The sequence below is a fragment of the Coregonus lavaretus genome (genome assembly GCF_964263955.1).
Source record: "Coregonus lavaretus genome assembly, chromosome: 31".
Classification (NCBI taxonomy): domain Eukaryota; kingdom Metazoa; phylum Chordata; class Actinopteri; order Salmoniformes; family Salmonidae; genus Coregonus; species Coregonus lavaretus.
The window spans coordinates 7864281-7881904 of record NC_140018.1 but is presented as its reverse complement, the minus strand read 5'-3'; the positions used below and the strand labels follow the sequence as shown (position 1 = coordinate 7881904).

General features: G+C 44.2%; 1 protein-coding gene across 1 annotated transcript in view; it reads right to left on the bottom strand.

The window, feature by feature from the left end:
• The window catches only part of LOC311106752 (dynein axonemal heavy chain 8-like), a gene marked incomplete at its 3' end in the record, with an annotated part of 47804 nt that overhangs the window by 26555 nt on the left and 3625 nt on the right, over positions 1-17624 (bottom strand). The window contains exons 15-50 of the mRNA XM_084149148.1: positions 17485-17604; positions 15798-15939; positions 15590-15687; positions 15390-15496; positions 15131-15230; positions 14932-15061; positions 13489-13658; positions 13012-13138; positions 12610-12845; positions 12397-12501; positions 12147-12260; positions 10444-10506; positions 10126-10226; positions 8911-9048; positions 8448-8688; positions 8059-8258; positions 7784-7937; positions 7397-7560; positions 7215-7317; positions 7024-7128; positions 6463-6624; positions 6060-6284; positions 5770-5942; positions 5491-5669; positions 4580-4767; positions 4371-4457; positions 4163-4270; positions 3929-4063; positions 3662-3823; positions 3192-3438; positions 2497-2738; positions 2082-2222; positions 1603-1834; positions 1221-1363; positions 997-1131; positions 146-268 (exon numbers count right to left, since the gene is read on the bottom strand). Of these exons, the coding sequence (XP_084005274.1) occupies positions 146-268; positions 997-1131; positions 1221-1363; positions 1603-1834; positions 2082-2222; positions 2497-2738; positions 3192-3438; positions 3662-3823; positions 3929-4063; positions 4163-4270; positions 4371-4457; positions 4580-4767; positions 5491-5669; positions 5770-5942; positions 6060-6284; positions 6463-6624; positions 7024-7128; positions 7215-7317; positions 7397-7560; positions 7784-7937; positions 8059-8258; positions 8448-8688; positions 8911-9048; positions 10126-10226; positions 10444-10506; positions 12147-12260; positions 12397-12501; positions 12610-12845; positions 13012-13138; positions 13489-13658; positions 14932-15061; positions 15131-15230; positions 15390-15496; positions 15590-15687; positions 15798-15939; positions 17485-17604 (5400 nt within the window). The remainder of the gene's footprint in view (positions 1-145; positions 269-996; positions 1132-1220; positions 1364-1602; positions 1835-2081; positions 2223-2496; positions 2739-3191; positions 3439-3661; positions 3824-3928; positions 4064-4162; positions 4271-4370; positions 4458-4579; positions 4768-5490; positions 5670-5769; positions 5943-6059; positions 6285-6462; positions 6625-7023; positions 7129-7214; positions 7318-7396; positions 7561-7783; positions 7938-8058; positions 8259-8447; positions 8689-8910; positions 9049-10125; positions 10227-10443; positions 10507-12146; positions 12261-12396; positions 12502-12609; positions 12846-13011; positions 13139-13488; positions 13659-14931; positions 15062-15130; positions 15231-15389; positions 15497-15589; positions 15688-15797; positions 15940-17484; positions 17605-17624) is intronic.

Here is a 17624-nt window from a genome sequence, read left to right as displayed (position 1 = left end):
TTTTGGGTGCAACCAAATCATGGGCTGGTCCTTTCAACTGAAAAGTTAGTGGCATCAGTACCACCAGGGGAAAAAGTTAGTCCAGAGCCCTGCCTCAGTGATGGCTATATGGATGGGTTGAATTGAAATGCTATGACTACAGTACCTGGTCGCCCCACTCATTGACAATGGGCATGTTGATGTCATCCACAAAGATGGTCATTCTGCGTCCTCCAGGAGGTCCGTAGGTGCTGCCCATTCGCTTCTCAATGTAGCTCTCCACTGTGCGCTGTGATAAATACAACACTTCCATTACTACTCAGAAGAAACACTATAAAGTGATTCCTCACGAAACCAGGACAAAAAATACCATGATTTGGGGGATTTTCATGAAATGTAATCCATAGAATGGTCCTTTGGAGGAAGGATTGTTATATATTTTACATTGTATCTAATAGCATAATTGACAAAGAATTAATCAAAGTTGGCATATTTCGGACATTTTGGCCTTACTCAGGCCTCCTTTAATTTAAGACTCCATTGTCTCATCTGTATGTGCTACATAGAAAAAATTGGTGTCATATGAAGCTTTACCGCTTGCTCTGTAATGGTGTCATATGAAGCTTTACCGCTTGTTTCTATTTGTCAATATTCATAAATTAATGTAAAAAAAAAAAAAATGAAATCAAAATACTACTCATATTACAGAGCAAGCGGTAAAGATTCATACGACACCAATTTCTGCTTTGCAGCACCTACAGATTAAACATTATGGAGTCTTAAAGGAGGCCAAAATGTCATAAAATGCCAACTTGGAATATTTTTAAATTATGCTTTTAGATACAAATGTCAAATATATGTCAACAATCCTTCCTCCAAATTTGGTGAGAACATTTTTTGGTCACGCATGCAATAGCACTGAATCACCTTCTCTATGTAATGTAGGCTATGTAATACGGTATTATATGATGTATATGTAATATACTGTGTAATGTATATAATGTATCCATATCTCACCTGAAACATGGTAGGCTCAGTAGAAGAAGAAAAGTTCAGTGATTTGGACAGGTCTGTCTCAGGGTCGTACTTGTTGGTGTAGCCTTTAATCATCACTGTCTTGGCAGTTCCTTGTTCCCCAATGAGTAACACAGCCTGTAAAAACGTTATGATTACACCAACATGTTATCGAGACGACTTAACCCAATTGACCCAACGTGTGTGTGTGTGTGTGTGTACAGTACCTTACGCTGTTTTGCAATAGTCTCCAAAAGGTAACTGGTTCTGGTGTTGTCCACATTGGGAACCAGTATGGCGGCATAATCTGGCACGTAGTCAGTGGGATAGATGTACTCCACCACATAGTTATTCCAATGGTCCCAGTTACCTGAAACAGAAACGCCTGCATCATATACAGAGCACTGCCCACATATAGTACCGTACAGTGCAGCAACCAAGACCCATAGGGATCCAGGAAAAACAGCCCCAGTGGGCATGGGACAAAACAGTGCAATGATGTCATTATGACTCTTGTGACGTCATGGACAGGTTGTATACGGGTTATAAAACAAATTTTGTTAACATATTTTTACGTTTTCTGACCTTCTGGGCTATGAATAAACTTACCGTTCTGGTTGACCATATACTCAAAGATGGTCTCTCCGGGCTGTGTTTTGGGAATGTCCACCTTGCTCTCATGGGCCCTGATGAAGGCCTCCAGCTTTTCCCTGTCCTCCAGCTCCAGTAGGGCTCCCACGCTCCACATCAGGCAGAAGACAAAGAGGCGCTCCAGCTGCATACTGCTGACCAGGCCCCCCGCCTCCTTAGTGGGGATCAGGCCCTCCAGAAGGTTCACTGACTGAACACATACAGTCACAGACATGGGGTCAGTTATCATACATAGTAATATGTATATAAAAAAGGGAAAATTAGAGATTGTTTATCTCAAGAGACTCTTAGGCTATGTTCCAATATCCATACTTGAATAGCACTTAGAATGCATGCCCAATACAAGGCTTCATTTTAAGTGGTATGCTAGTGTGAATATTGGAACAGAGTGATGATTAAATTAAGGTTACAAAATACTGAAGGCATTTAATTAATACCTGCATGATGTAGTTGCACTCCAAAAGCTCCATTTTGGGCTTGAGGCTTTGCTTCAAGTACACGTAGGCATCCTCAAAGACTTTGTCATACAGACTCATGATATTGTCTGCCTCCACTGCACTGCGTTTGTAAGCCCATCCCTACAACATACAGAACATTATACTTAGTCATAACTAGGTCATCATGAGGACTAAGCACATTAGGTGAATCTGAAGATTTTTTAAAAGTTACGCCACCCTGACAGTAACGTCTGTAACACAAAGCATATTGCCATTTGGCACATATCTGATATTGAATACAATGGCCAGTTAGAAAATTTCACTGGATTATTGAAGAAAGTCTTACACTATCCACACACTGAGTATAATAATAAGGAGCACTTTGATTTGTGTTATTGCATAATAAGCCCTGTACCTGCAGTATTGGCCTCCAGCTGAGAGCCGAGGAGCTCATGAAGACCATGCCCACGCGGGACACGGTGGCCGGGGAGGCGTTGTCCATGTTGTGCACCTCAAACACCAGCTTACAGGCTGGGGACATGACGATCCTATCACCATTGGCCAGGGTCAGGGTCTTGTTGTCATCCAGAACAGAGTTGAGGTTCTCAATCCAGATGGCATCCACAGGGCCATCCAGGACGATCCAAATGTTCTCTCCTACAACAAAAAGTGGTGAGTTTCCCAAAAACGTAATATTTAACATGGTACTTAGTTTGTTCACCCACAGAAGATTGACTATCCAACATAGGGCGGCAGGTAGCTTAGTGGTTAAGAGCGTTGTGCCAGTACCCCAAAGGTCACTGGTTCTAATCCCCGAGCCGATTAGGTGAAGAAATCGGCCGATGTGCCCTTGAGCAAGGCACTTAACCCTAATTGCTCCTGTAAGTCGCTCTGGATAAGAGCGTCTGCTAAATGACTAAAATGTAAATGTAAATGTAATAAATGTTTCTAATTGTTACTCCCTTGGAAGCTCTGTGGCTGGATTGTCGAGAGAAAATCCTTATTCAGAGGTTGAACCATTTGAACACTAATTCATCTAACAATGCTCTCACAGATGGTAACACCATATCAATACTGTATCCCAAGGTGCATTCAGTCGGACAGTTGTACCCTTCTTGGTTTTCAGAGTCTTCCTCCACAGCGTGGAGAAGATGCCGTCAGTCCAGTCGTTAGTGGCGGCGTCCAGACGCCCGAACATCTGGGGGGCCGTGATGGCCTTGGGGTTCATCCTCATCTCCCTGTGGGGCGTTCCACACTCGCTCAAGGCCCGCATCAGGATGTTGATGACAGCGGTCTTCCCAGCTCCACTGGGGCCGAGTGTCATCAGGCCGTGACGCACACGCGACGACTCGTAAAGCTGACACACACAAGAGCAAATGTTTTATTTCACCCTCTTTGGAGGGTAACTTTATTACTATAAACCTTTTTTTAAATCAATCATTCAAACATATATTCATTTTGTGTTCATATATATATATATATATATATATATATATATATATATATATATATATATATCTCTTTGGTTACACACCAGTGCAATCAGCACTTGTAAAAGTATGTGACTGAGCAAGTGTCACCTGAACAAGTTTGAGGTTCCACGAAGGGTGGTTGACGAGGCCTGCCAGCTCCACCTGGTTGGCCACGGCAACCTGCAGCTCAGCGTAGGTGCTCCCGTCCAGCTGGATCCCTGGGAACAGATCACTGATCAGACTGAGGAAGAGAGGCTCGTCCTCATCCACCTGGCAGGGAGAAGCACCAAAGAGACAAAATATGTTAGCGTGTTAGCATGTAAAAAACATAATAATGAGGATCAATAGTTTTGCTGATGATGTCTCTTTTCATACCAGTTTGGAGAGGTTCATGTCGCGCAGCACTCTCATCACAATGCTGGACTCTGTGTCTTGTGGTCGGGCTCGCTTATTGGCCCCCAGGGTTCTCAACACGGACAGGATGTTCCTCAGACCAAAGTCATAGTGGACCTGATAGGATGGATTGACTGTCAGTCTTAGTGTAGCAGTTCATTTATTCTTGTTCTTTAAAAGGCCAGTACAGACAGGGATGACTGCCTCTGCATTCACCTGCTTTGTCAGTTGCTCCTCGCACAGTTTGTAGAGCACAAAGAACTTCTGGGCCAAGACAACGTTTTCAATGAAACCGCAGCTGGCCAATTTCACCCTCATGATGATCTGGAAAACAATGGGGAACACATTGTTGACCGGCAGCTAAGACACAGTGGGTTACAATCCCAGTGTGGTAGTTAACCTGAGGGAAGGGAACTCAACCCACCTGTCTGTCTGGCACCATCATGGACACAGTTCTGAACTGTACTTTCAGGTTCTCTGGCAGCTCTTGACGCCCAGCATAACCAGGGTTCTATGAAATAACAGGATAACATGAAAACATGTTGGTATTCAAAAGCTTTATACATGCTGCTTGTCAAAGAGCTTGTACTCAGTGACTAATGGCAAAGCTTTGTTGTCTTGCCTCCCACTCACCATGGTGATAAACAGCCCAAATTCTGGGTTCAGACTGACTAAGTCCCCGTCGGTGAAGATGAATTGTGTTTTGCGGTCTTTACGGGATGAGAGAACGATGTAGATCTGCTGTGCAGCTACAGAGAGCACAGGCAAGTCAATTCTGTTGAACTCGTCAAAGCAGCCCCAGGAGCCAGACTGGGCAAGACCTGGAAGTAAGCAGAAGACCAACATTAACAACTGACATTAGACCAGGGGTTCCCAAACTTTTTCACTCGGGCCTCCCTTCCAGCATTGGGGAACATCCCGCGTCCCCCCTGTGCACGCACGCGCCACGTCTATTTCTATGGGCACAAGCACTGTTCATGACAAACTGTTCACGCCCCGTTGTTGGTGGAAAGAATTTTGCAGGTTTAAAGCAAATTTTCTTGCAATTCAATACATTTTGCCATGTCTAATTTGTATTAATGTGATTTTAGAGACTAAAAAAGTACAATACCTATGGGCTAAAAAATGTTTTGCTGACATAGGCTAGTTGAGCTAGACATTTCTGGACAAGTTATAAATAGCTCTCAAAAGGTATGCAATGACTAACGTAACAAGAGGAACTGATTATGCACTACACAATTTCAAAATTGCACCTTGTGCGTTCTACTATTACAACTTTCAAGAGTAAGTTTAAAGCCGGACTGAGTTCCTTTTAAAAAACTAAACTGGGGGGACGGGACCCCGCGCCCCACCTGCCGACCCCTCGCACCCCCCCTATGGGGCGTGCCCCACAGTTTGGGAACCACTGCATTAGACAACTGACTACTAACATTAGCATCCCAAAATGATTAGCCTAGCTTGCCCATAGAGAAAAGAGGGCACACTTCCAATTGTTGCCATTGAGTTGACATAATGAAATCAACTCAATTGCATCAATTATTCACCTTTGTAGATTCTGCCAAGTCCTCTGAAATCCATCTGGTCAGAGCAGTTGAAGACCACCACGTATTTCCCCAGACAGCGGCCCATGTCTTTAGTGGTCTCAGTCTTCCCTGTACCGGCTGGCCCGGCTGGGGCGCCGCCCATGCTCATGCCCAGAGCCTGAGATAGTGTGATGTAGCACCTATAAATGGATGGTTTGATATCATGGTTATTGAACATTTCACTAAGGAAAGATCTTCACCACACACACACACACAGGAACCAGCATCATCTTTTCTTGCCTGTCAGTTAGAGGGGTGATGACCAGACGGTCAGTGCAACCCAGGAATTCGTTTTGGTAAACAAAGTCGACGTCGGTAATGGACACTAAGACATGATCCAAGTCCTCCTTGAAGTAGAACCTGCTCTGCTTCAGCCACTCAAAGTCAGTGGTTGACTTGATGTGCATTTTGACCTGAAAAGGAATAGCAAAACATTTAAATAGTTTTGTGTTTGAACCCAAAACCCAAAATGTAAATGTTCTAAAATGTAACTTAGAGACATAAGAATGTTTTATTTTCCAGCGACTCACTAGGTCATCAAAGATGTCCCTTTGGTGCACGTGGATTGTGACGAGCGTCTCGAACTTGATACGATCAAACTTGGTCAGGTCGTGGGTGGTCTGTGAAATCAGTGTGTTGAGCAGATCCAGGAACTTCTGGTTGGTGGTTGGCATGATCTTCTTGTCGTCTTTGGCGTTGCGCAGCGCCTCCTCCGAGTCCCGTGTCCACAGCATCTGGATGCCAAGCAGGCCCACCTGAGAAAACAAAGATATCAATGATACACTAATTCTAATTACATATATTTTTGACAATTGATCGATCCTATGATTCAACAATTGATCCCGAATTGACAATTGATCCTACAATTGATCCTAAATGGATATTCTTCATCATTCTGGTTCATATAATGGATTTCTAGGCTGCTCTCTCCACCTGTGCTTGGAACTGGTTGAGGAAGGTGAGGAGCTGAAAGCCTGAGTCGTTGATCTGGAGGTCAGCAGCCTTGATGACAGAGTGTAGAGAGGCCTGTTGCTGCATCTGCAGCTCTCCCAGCCACAGCTCCACAGGCCCCCTCGCCATCACTGGGTGGTCCAGCTGCAAACAGATACATGTGAGCGGTCACTCACACACACACACGCACACAAATACATATGCACGCACGCACACACGCATGTACACACGTACGCACGCACGCACACACACATACACAGAGGGTGGCGAAAGGTTTGGTTCGAATCCCGGAGCCGACAAGGTTAAAAAATCTGTTGATGTGCCCTTGAGCGACGCATTTAACCCTAATTGCTCCAGGGTTTCTGCTGATAATGGCTGGCCCTGGTGTCTCAGGGAGAGTTGGGATATGCAAAAAACTGATTTCCAATTCACACATGTGAAATAGGACAAATATAAGCACCTACCAAATTATTATTAATACACACACACACACACGAGATCATAGTGAGTATTGCATTTGATCATAATGATAATGTTGCATACCGGCACTTTCTCTCCTTCTTGTGAAATGACAGCCAAAATCTTGTCATAATCTTTGGCGTGGAATTCCACTTCGTTAACATTGTCAAACACACCAAGGAGATGAGGCTGGAAAAGAGAGTTTCCCTTATCTGAGTCATTGTGCATCTCTTTTTATTTAGACAAATCTCTGCTGTTCTAAGAGCCGCTGCTACCTGAATTGTGTGTGGATCGCTAGCTTGTCCCAGGATTTCCAAGAGGGAGGGATCAGAAACAAAGAAGAACCTGGGGAACTGGAGCCTCTTTTTCTCCAGGTACCTGTTGAGTTCAAGTAACGTAGTCAGATGAAAGAGGTGCCAATGCTAAACAGTTTGAGCTGAACAGTCTTTATCCGTACCCAGTGAGAGACTTCTGGCAGAGCTCCAGCTGCTCCTGCAGGTGAGGCAGCAGCTGACCCATTGTCTCGTCTCCCACGCAGCACTGCACCACGTTGGGGATCTCATGGGCACGCTGCATGATCTTGATCCACGACTTGTCAATGTTCTGGAAGCGCTTGGCTTCCTAATGGGAGAAAAAATATAATGTCAGAATCAGAAAACTAGAGTATATTGCCATGCAACACGATTGCTGGGAATATTTCTTCATGTTGAAGACATATGTTTGAATATTGGCATTATGTTTTGCTAGACAAGAGCTGAGTTCATACAGTGTGGAGATCCTTTATATGATCAAGATGCATAAATCAAATGTTTTGCTGATCTGCAGATGGGCATTAGTGCAGTACCTGTGGCAGTTGTTTGGCAATGTCACCTCCCACGAACACAGCCTCCAAATACACCCACAGGTTCTGGACGATAAGCCACTGCTCAATAATGTCAGATGAGGTAGACAACTTGAAGACCCAGTTCTGAATGTCTTTCTTGAACGGAGCATTGTATCTATGCAAAGATGTAAGGGCAAGGTAAGAGTCTGGCAGCATTAACATTCTACCAACAACAACACCTGACTTTGATCAAGTGAAGGTCATTATCTGTAGCCAAGTCAGTTAGTTGTTCATACCTGTTGCTCAGCAATGATCCCAGCAGCATCAAACTGTCCTCCATGGTAGCGACTATCTCAGAGGTCTCTGTCCCTTTCAGCATCAGCTCTCCTCGGCCCTTGAAGGTCATGAAGCTCAGAGACTGACTGGACCACACATCCACCACCTGGGCCAGCTTGGCCTCAATGTCCTTCTCCTTGACCGCCGAGATGCAGATATCCTGAGGCACAACAAGACAGGACAGTTAACATGTCAAACAGTGGGGAAGACCACTACAGAAACACTACATCAAAGATTAAATAATGCTTTAAGCCTGTAAAATAAGCAAATATAAGCTAACATAGCTATGCTATCATCATGGATTTCCCTGTAATAAAGATTTAATTTAATTGTGTATTATAACACTAACCTCAATGTCCTCCTTGTATTTCAACAGGTTTGCCTCCATGATGTTCTGCAGGGCGAAAGTGTCTGACTCCACCTCAAACTTTTTGCCCGTCAGGCCGGTGATGCGGTCCCAGTGCCTCTGCTTCATGGCCTTGATGGCCATCATCTCCAGCAGGGGGCAAGACTCGCTGAAGTCATCGATCCTCTTCTTCAGGTCCAAAAATGCCTGCCAGTCCTTCAGGCCTTTGGGCAGCTTCTTACACCTAGTGGTCAAAATATTCATTACATCTCAACAACAGGGTAGTGTTCAGTAGGCACAAAACGAAAAAGAAAGATTCCAAAACAGAGTGAAACAGGGAGGTACTATCTGTCCAATAAAACACGCTCATTTTCATTTTGCTCCCCTAATGATATGACCTAGGAAAGGAAACAGCAAGGTAATTCTGAATCAGCAGAAATATAACACGACAGCAAAAGTACAGTACCTATTCTGGAAGTCCAAAAGCTCTGCGTTGATTGCCTCAATGTCCACCTCTGTCCATAGAATGTCGTAGTATCCACTAATTTTGGCCATCACGGTGTCATAGAGTCCATACAACTTCTGGAGTAGACTCAGCTCTTTTCTATGGTGACAAAATAAATAGTATCATCTTTATCTTGTCATCTAACTACACTGTTGATGAAACAAGAAGTATTGAATATCAGACAGTCATAATTTCAGTGATATGATCGTTCTACAAGTGACAACCAATGATGTATTGTATATAAACCTAGATGACCTATAAGAATATCTGTATATGTGGAGTATATACACTCAGTGTCCAGTTTATTAGGTACACCACCCAGTTCACAAATTTTTTTCACTCCTACAGACAGTGAGTCACGTGGCCGTGGTTTGCAGGCAGAGAGCCATCGAGGCATTTAGTTACTGTTCTATTGAACGTTAAAATGGGCAAAACGAGTGACCTAAGCGACGTTGAGAGCGGTATTATCGTCTGTGCCAGGTGCGCCAGTTCTAGTATCTCAGAAACGTCCGGCCTCCTTGGTTTATCACGCACAACAGTGTCTAGGGTTTACTGAGAATGGTGCGACAAACTAAAAACGTATAGTCAGCGGCAGTCCTGTGGGTGAAAACAGCTTGTTGATGAGAGGTCAAAGGAGAATGGCAAGAATTGTGTAAGCTAACAGGCGGGCCACAAACAGGCAAATAACGGCGCAGTACAATAGTGGTGTGCAGAACGGCATCTCGGAACGCAACTCGTCGGTCCTTGTCACGGATGGCCTATTGCAGCAGACGACCACACCTGGTTCAACTCATATCAGCTAAAAACAAGAAGAAGTGGCTCCAGTGGGCACGAGTTCACCAACACTGGACAATTGAGGAGTGGAAAAACATTGCCTGGTCCGACGAATCCCGGTTCTTGTTGCATCATGCTGATGGCAGAGTCAAGATTTGTCATTAGCAGTACGAGTCAATGACCCCATCCTGTCTGGTATCAATGGTACAGGCTGGTGGCAGTGGTGTAATGGTGTCAGGAATGTTTTCCTACTGGCACATGTTAGTTCCCTTGAAACCAATTGAGCAACGTTTCCATGCCCCAATGAATTCAGGCTGTTCTGTAGGCAAAGGGGGGGTCTGACCCAGTACTAAATGGCCACTGATTGTATGTCTATGGTGAATAACATCCATTACAGTTTACCGTGTTTTTTGCAGAGCCTCATAATCTGTGACTGGTAGGCCAAAGAGCTGCTCTCCTGACGAGTAGGTGATGAATTTCCTCCACAGGTCATCAAATCTGGCCTGAAGATATGAAGAAAAAGAAAAACACCCATGACGCATGTAACACATCTGTGTAGATTAACTGCTGTAAAACCCTTTTGTGTGCGTCTATGCGCATCACATGAAAGACAAGTTTATTTGTTTTGTGTATATTACCTGGAAAACTTGTCTATGTTGAGTATATGTGTGGTGTGGTGTGGTGTGTGTAGTGTCTGTGGTGTGTGTGTGTTAGTGTTACCTGGCATATCTGCAGCCTGGTGCTGGCCTCGTTGGGAACTATCCCAGGCACCATTGGGCCCTCCTACAACAAACAATGACCCCAATAATGACCTACAGTGCATTCTGACATTATTCAGACCCCTTGACTTTTTCCATATTTTGTTACGTTACAGCCTTATTCCAAAGTTGAGTAAATTATTTTTTTCCCTCATCAATTCAATTGATTGGACATGATTTGAAAAGGCACACAATACCCCATAATGACAAAGCAAAAACAGGTTACCTTATTTACATAAGTATTCAGACCCTTGCTATGAGACTTTGAGCTCAGGTGCATCCTGTTTCCATTGATCATCTTTGAGATGTTTCTACAACTTGATTGGAGTCCACCTGTGGTAAATTCAATTGATTGGACATTATTTGAAAAGGCACACACCTGTCTATATAAGGTCCCACAGGTGACAGTGCACGATAGAGCAAAAACCAAGCCATGAGGTCGAAGGAATTGTCCGTAGAGCTCAGAGACAGGATTGTTTCCAAGCACAGATCTGGGGAAGGATACCAAAAAATGTCTGCAGCATTGAAGGTCCCCAAGAACACAGTGGCCTCCATCATTCTTAAACTGAAAAAGTTTGGAACCACCAAGACTCATCCTAGAGCTCGGGGGAGAAGGGCCTTGGTCAGGGAGGTGACCAAGAACCTGATGGTCACTCTGACAGCGCTCCAGAGTTCCTCTGTGGAGATGGGAGAACTTTCCAGAAGGACAACCATCTCTGCAGCACTCAACCAATAAGGCCTTTATGGTAGAGTGGCCACTCCTCAGTAAAAAGGCACATGACTGCTTGGAGTTTGCCAAAAGGCACCTAAAGGACTCTCGGACCATGAGAAACAAGATTCTCTGGTCTGATGAAACCAAGATTGAACTCTTTGGCCTGAATGCCAAGCATCACTTCTGGAGGAAACCTGGCACCATCCCTACGGGGAAGCATGGTGGTGGCAGCATCATGCTGTGGGGATGATTTTCAGCGGCAGGGAATGGGAGACTAGTCAGGATCGAGGGAAAGATGAACGGAGCAAAGTACAGAGAGATCCTTGATGAAAACTTGCTCCAGAGCGCTCAGGACCTCAGACTGGGGTGAAGGTTCACCTTCCAACAGGACAACAACCCTAAGGACACAGCCAAGGCAACGCAGGAGTGGCTTCGGGACAAGTCTCTGAATGTCCTTAAGTGGTCCAACCAGAGCCCGGACTTGAACCCGATCGAACATCTCTGGAGAGACCTGAAAATAGCTGTACAGCGATGCTCCCCATCCAACCTGACAGAGCTTGAGAGGATCTGCAGAGAAGAATGGGAGAAACTCCCCAAATACAGGTGTGCCAAGCTTGTAGCATCATACCAAAGAAGACAAGGCTGTAATCGCTGCCAAAGGTGCTTCAACAAAGTACTGAGTAAAGGGTCTGAATACTTATGTAAATGTGATAGTTCCGTTTTTTTTTTGAAGAAATTTGCAAACACTTCTACATCTGTTTTTGCTTTGTCATTATGGGGTATTTGGTTTAGATTGATGAGAGGAAAAAAACAATTTAATCAATTTTAGAATAAGACTAACGTAACAAAATGTGGAAAGAGTCAAGGGGTCTGAATACTTTCTGAATGCACTGTATGTATCTACTGTGTGGTAACTGAAGTAAATAAATACAATGTGTGAATTTCTTCTTTACCAGTTCATACTGGTCTGTAAACATCACAACATCCTTTTGGAAAACAGTGACTGATTCCAACAGGTTCCGTTTGAACTTGGGCTGCACACGAACCAGCTGGTCTTGCACTGATCTCTGGGGTAACAAAATAAACAAAATTGCTATTTTGACTACATAATACCATATGTAATTCGTCAAAAATGTACAACTGAGTTGCAAACATTAGTTATTCCACAGGATAAATGTATAGTAGTTAACCATTTCAACTGACCGCTTTGGACTGCAGTTTGATGAAGGAGTATCTGAGAGTATCCACCCCCTCCGCTTCCTCTTTGGTCACCTCCACTTCAAATCTATTCAGGATCCCATAGGCTTCCTAGCAGACATAACAGATAGTATGAGAAAAGTACTTCACAAATATGTATCTGTGCAATCTCCTACCATTGCAATCCCACAAATTATAAGCCATAGTTTGAATTTTTACCTCAATGGGTCCCAGGGTCATGTCTATCTTGATCTCGGAGTCTCGTATTTTGGACAGGGCTTCCATGGCGAAACGCACATCCTCCAGGTCTGCGATAGGCCTGGAGAGCTTTTTCAGGTGTTCTCCAGTGAAAGTCATGATCTCCATCATTTTCTTTTTGTACTGCTCATTCAGGTATTTGCACAAGAGCTTCTTCCAGGCCTTTGCCTCGACTGTCAGAGACATCTTCAGCGGAGCTAGGAGAAAGGAAAATGATCACAAAATAAATAGCTAGCCAATTATTTGTGGTTTACTAAGTATCAAAGACTTGTGAAGCATTTACAGTATGTAGGCCTTTTAAAGGGCTTATGAAGGTTTCATTAAGCGCTCATGAGTTAAAGGCCTAGTTTGTATACGCCATACCTGTTGACAATTCAATGGACCCCAAAATAATGCTAGGCTTGATTTCATCAATCTCCTGTTCGAATGCCACGTAGTGCAGAATTTCAGATTTGATCTGAGTCAGGTAGGGGTTGCTGTCCATGAACTCCTATTCAAAGAAGAGATAAGATTCCACAGGTTAGTGAGAAGGAAAAACAACGCTGTCGATGCACCCAATATGGGCGGCAGGTAGCCTAGCGATTAGAGTGTTGGGCCAGTATCCGAAAGGTTGCTGACCCTGGCAGTGACCCCACTCTCTGAAGGTGTCTCAGGGGGAGTTGGGATATGCAAAAAAAAAACGTTTCCAGTTCACACATGCGTTTAATACAAACTTGTCCATGTGTGACACAGGACAAATATCAGCACCCACCAAATTATTATATTATTACATGTCAACTTAGTTTGTAGTAAACAAGCAAATAGTAACTAAAAAAAGTTTGTGACTTAGCATTGACACACCTTGACCTTAATCTGTCTGTCCTCTGCCCAGACCACCTTAAAGGGATGGAACTGCTTGAGAACATCACTGGCCGGTTTCCTCAGAGAGTTGACTGCTGATGTGAGGAGGACCACCAGCTTACAGATGTCCTTGTGTTCAGCTACGCTCTGATAGAAGTTCTTCAGCTTCCCTGCTGAGAAAACAACTCAAGTTAAATAATCCTTCATGTCGCTACACACCAAGTCACTTGGCTCTGTCATATCCTCACATGGCCTCTCATATCATTGCTACGCAGACGACACACAACTAATCTTCTCCTTTCCCCCTTCTGATAACCAGGTGGCGAATCGCATCTCTGCATGTCTGGCAGACATATCAGTATGGATGACGGATCACCACCTCAAGCTGAACCTTGGCAAGACGGAGCTGCTCTTCCTCCCGGGGAAGGACTGCCCGTTCCATGATCTCGCCATCACGGTTGACAACTCCGTTGTGTCCTCCTCCCAGAGTGCGAAGAGCCTTGGCGTGACCCTGGACAACACCCTGTCGTTCTCCGCTAACATCAAGGCGGTGACCCGATCCTGTAGGTTCATGCTCTACAACATTCGGAGAGTACGACCCTGCCTTACACAGGAAGCGGCACAGGTCCTAATCCAGGCACTTGTCATCTCCCGTCTGGATTACTGCAACTCGCTGTTGGCTGGGCTCCCTGCCTGTGCCATTAAACCCCTACAACTCATCCAGAATGCCGCAGCCCGTCTGGTGTTCAACCTTCCCAAGTTCTCTCACGTCACCCCGCTCCTCCGCACACTCCACTGGCTTCCAGTTGAAGCTCGCATCTGCTACAAGACCATGGTGCTTGCCTACAGAGCTGTGAGGGGAACGGCACCTCCGTACCTTCAGGCTCTGATCAGTCCCTACACCCAAACGAGGGCATTGCGTTCATCCACCTCTGGCCTGCTGGCTCCCCTACCTCTGCGGAAGCACAGTTCCCACTCAGCCCAGTCAAAACTGTTCGCTGCTCTGGCACCCCAATGGTAGAACAAGCTCCCTCACGACGCCAGGACAGCGGAGTCACTCACCACCTTCCGGAGACATTTGAAACCCCACCTCTTTAAGGAATACCTGGGATAGGATAAAGTAATCCTTCTACACCCCCCTTACCCCACCAAAAAATAAAATAAAAATAAAAAATTGTAAAGTGGTTATCCCACTGGCTATAAGGTGAATGCACCAATTTGTAAGTCGCTCTGGATAAGAGCGTCTGCTAAATGAAGTAAATGTAAAAATGTAAATCAATACTCATTGTGTTATCAATGTCAACACAATTCAAAGGACTGCAAAATACAGTATTCTATTTCCTGGGAAGTTGTATGATTCCTAATTCTAACAGTGAATTTTCACAAGTGGAGAAATGTACAATCTGTGTTTAGTGGTAAGATAAGATGGTGGCTGAGTCTTACTGCCAGACTTGGGCTTGCCTTTGTGGTGGTGCTCCTGTCCCCAACGGGTCACTCCCCGGCTCACCTCCAGCACCAGGTGGACCAGCCGGTTGATGGCCTGCTGGATGTCATCCAAACTGGGTACCATCACCTGGTGCAAAATGTAAGAATGTAATTATATTAAATAAAACATTTCAAATTGAATCTAAAATGAACTCACCACATTGGGTATGGTCAGGTGGACTTCGGATTTGATAAAAGTCACCAGCTCCTCTGTGCTTGGTTGTGATTGGCTGAAACGTCCCTTTCTTGCTGACAAGCTGAACAGAGAAGTAAGAGACTCTGAATAAAATCTTTACACTCCTTCAAATGACTCAACTGAGAATATTAGCCCAACATTTCGAGCTATACAGCTACAATTAATCTCTTTTAGCTAAACCAAGGGATAATACTGTATATGACAACCCATGCATACTTACGTCGCAACGAAGATTCTTCTTTTCAGTGTGTCCAGAGATAACCTTGTTGCTTTGACCAAGGCGTCAAGTAGCTTGGTGCTGAACCAGGCGTACATCTCTTTGCACTCCTAGGATCAGGATTGTTGTTTAAAGCATTGAAGCGCCCTGTTCTCACAAATGTACAGTATATTTTGGTGGAGTCAGTACAGGAAGATACTTACCTTCTCAAAGTCATCTTCTTTGTCAGATTCTTTGTCATCGCTATGATCATCATCAACGGAGGTGTCAACTTCTTCCGAGAATGCCACATTCTTCCGCTCTGGAATACAAAATGAGTTACGTTTAAATTTGATGAGGATGTTTATGAGTATGTTGATGAGATGAGATATTAAGAGTTTCCGGTTCTTTACAGGGTTTCTCATGAAATACCTTTAACAACTGGTACTTCCACAGGTTTCTTGACTTCTTTTGACTCGTAAATAGTATTGAATATCTCAATCAGCTCCTTCACTGCCTCTTCAACATGTCTGCTTTTGTGGTCCAACATTTCTGCCCACTCCTTTGACTGGTTCTACAAAACAGAGTCACAGCAATTTCATGGTAAGAATAAGAAATCTAACAACGAGACAGTGCATAGAAGGCGGTCATAGAAACTGATTAAAGCTGTAATTAGCAATTAGGAAATATAAAAACTTTGGACCAGACTATTGTCTAATTTATTCAACATTCATGTTTTTATTATAACAGCAAAGTAACAACTGTTTTAAAAAACCTGTAATAATGTTGAAAGTCCAATAAACTAAAGTACAGTGGCTTGCGAAAGTATTCACCCCCCTTGGCATTTTTCCTATTTTGTTGCCTTACAACCTGGAATTAAAATGGATTTTTTGGGAGTTTGTATCATTTGATATACACAACATGCCTACCACTTTGAAGATGCAGTGGTAGGACGGAGACAGGCGCAGGACACAGAACTGAGTAAATGACAAACTTTACTCGGAAAAGCAACAAATCTACTTTCCAAGCAGGGAAATAAAACAGCAAACAGCAGTATATAACACAAAACAAAGAACAATCACGCACAACACCATGAGGGAACCAGAGGTTTAAATAGGGAAACAAATTAACGTGATGGGAACCAGGTGTGTACAATACAGACAAAACAAATGGAACACAGAAACGTAGATCGGTGGCAGCTAGAAAGCCGGTGACGACGACCGCTGATAGCCGCCCGCACAAGGAGAGGCATCTGACCAGAGTACCTTCTTCCATATGTTTGGGGAGTCTCCCACATGCCTGTTTGCTTATTTTTTACTTTAAGCAATGGCTTTTTTCTGGCCACTCTTCTGTAAAGCCCCTTCAGGGTTATCTTTGGTTTCTTTGTTGCCTCTCTGATTAACGCCCTCCTTGCCTGGTCCGTAGGTTTTGGTGGGCGGCCCTCTCTTGGCAGGTTTGTTGTGGTGCCATATTAAAAAATGGATTTAAATGGTGCTCCGTGGGATGTTCAAAGTTACTGATATTTTTTATAACCCAATCCTGATCTGTACTTCTCCACAACTTTGTCCCTGACCTGTTTGGAAAGCTACTTAGTCTTTGTGGTGCCGCTTGCTTGGTGGTGCCCCTTGCTTAGTGGTGTTGCAGACTCTGGGGCCTTTCAGAACAGGTGTATATATACTGAGATCATGTGACACTTAGATTGCACACAGGTGGACTTTATTTAACTAATTATGTGACTTCTGAAGGTAATTGGTTGCAACAGATCTTATTTAGGGGCTTCATAGCAAAGGAGGTGACTACATATGCACGCACCACTTTTCTGTTATTTATTTTTTAGATTACGATCCATTTAAATTACAGGTTGTAATGCAACAAAATAGGAAAAACGCCAAAAGGGATGAATACTTTTGCAAGGCAATGTAAACTGTACACTGAGGTCTCCCCACAACATTTACATTTTAGTCATTTACAGGAGCAATTAGGGTTAAGTGCCTTGCTCCAAGGCCACATGGCCAGATTTTCCACCAAGTCGGCTCTGGGATTCGAACCAACGACCTTTCGGTTACTGGCCCAACGCTCTTAAATGCTAAGCTACCTGCCACCGATTAGATGGGCATACCTCATTGGTGCTGATGAGGCCTTGCAGTGATGAGGGCCTGTCCTCTGGGAGATCGATCAGCACAGTCTCGGAGACGTCTTGAAGGACAGTATCAATGTGCATCTCACAGATGTCTCGCACCTGAAGAGAAACACAAAGTT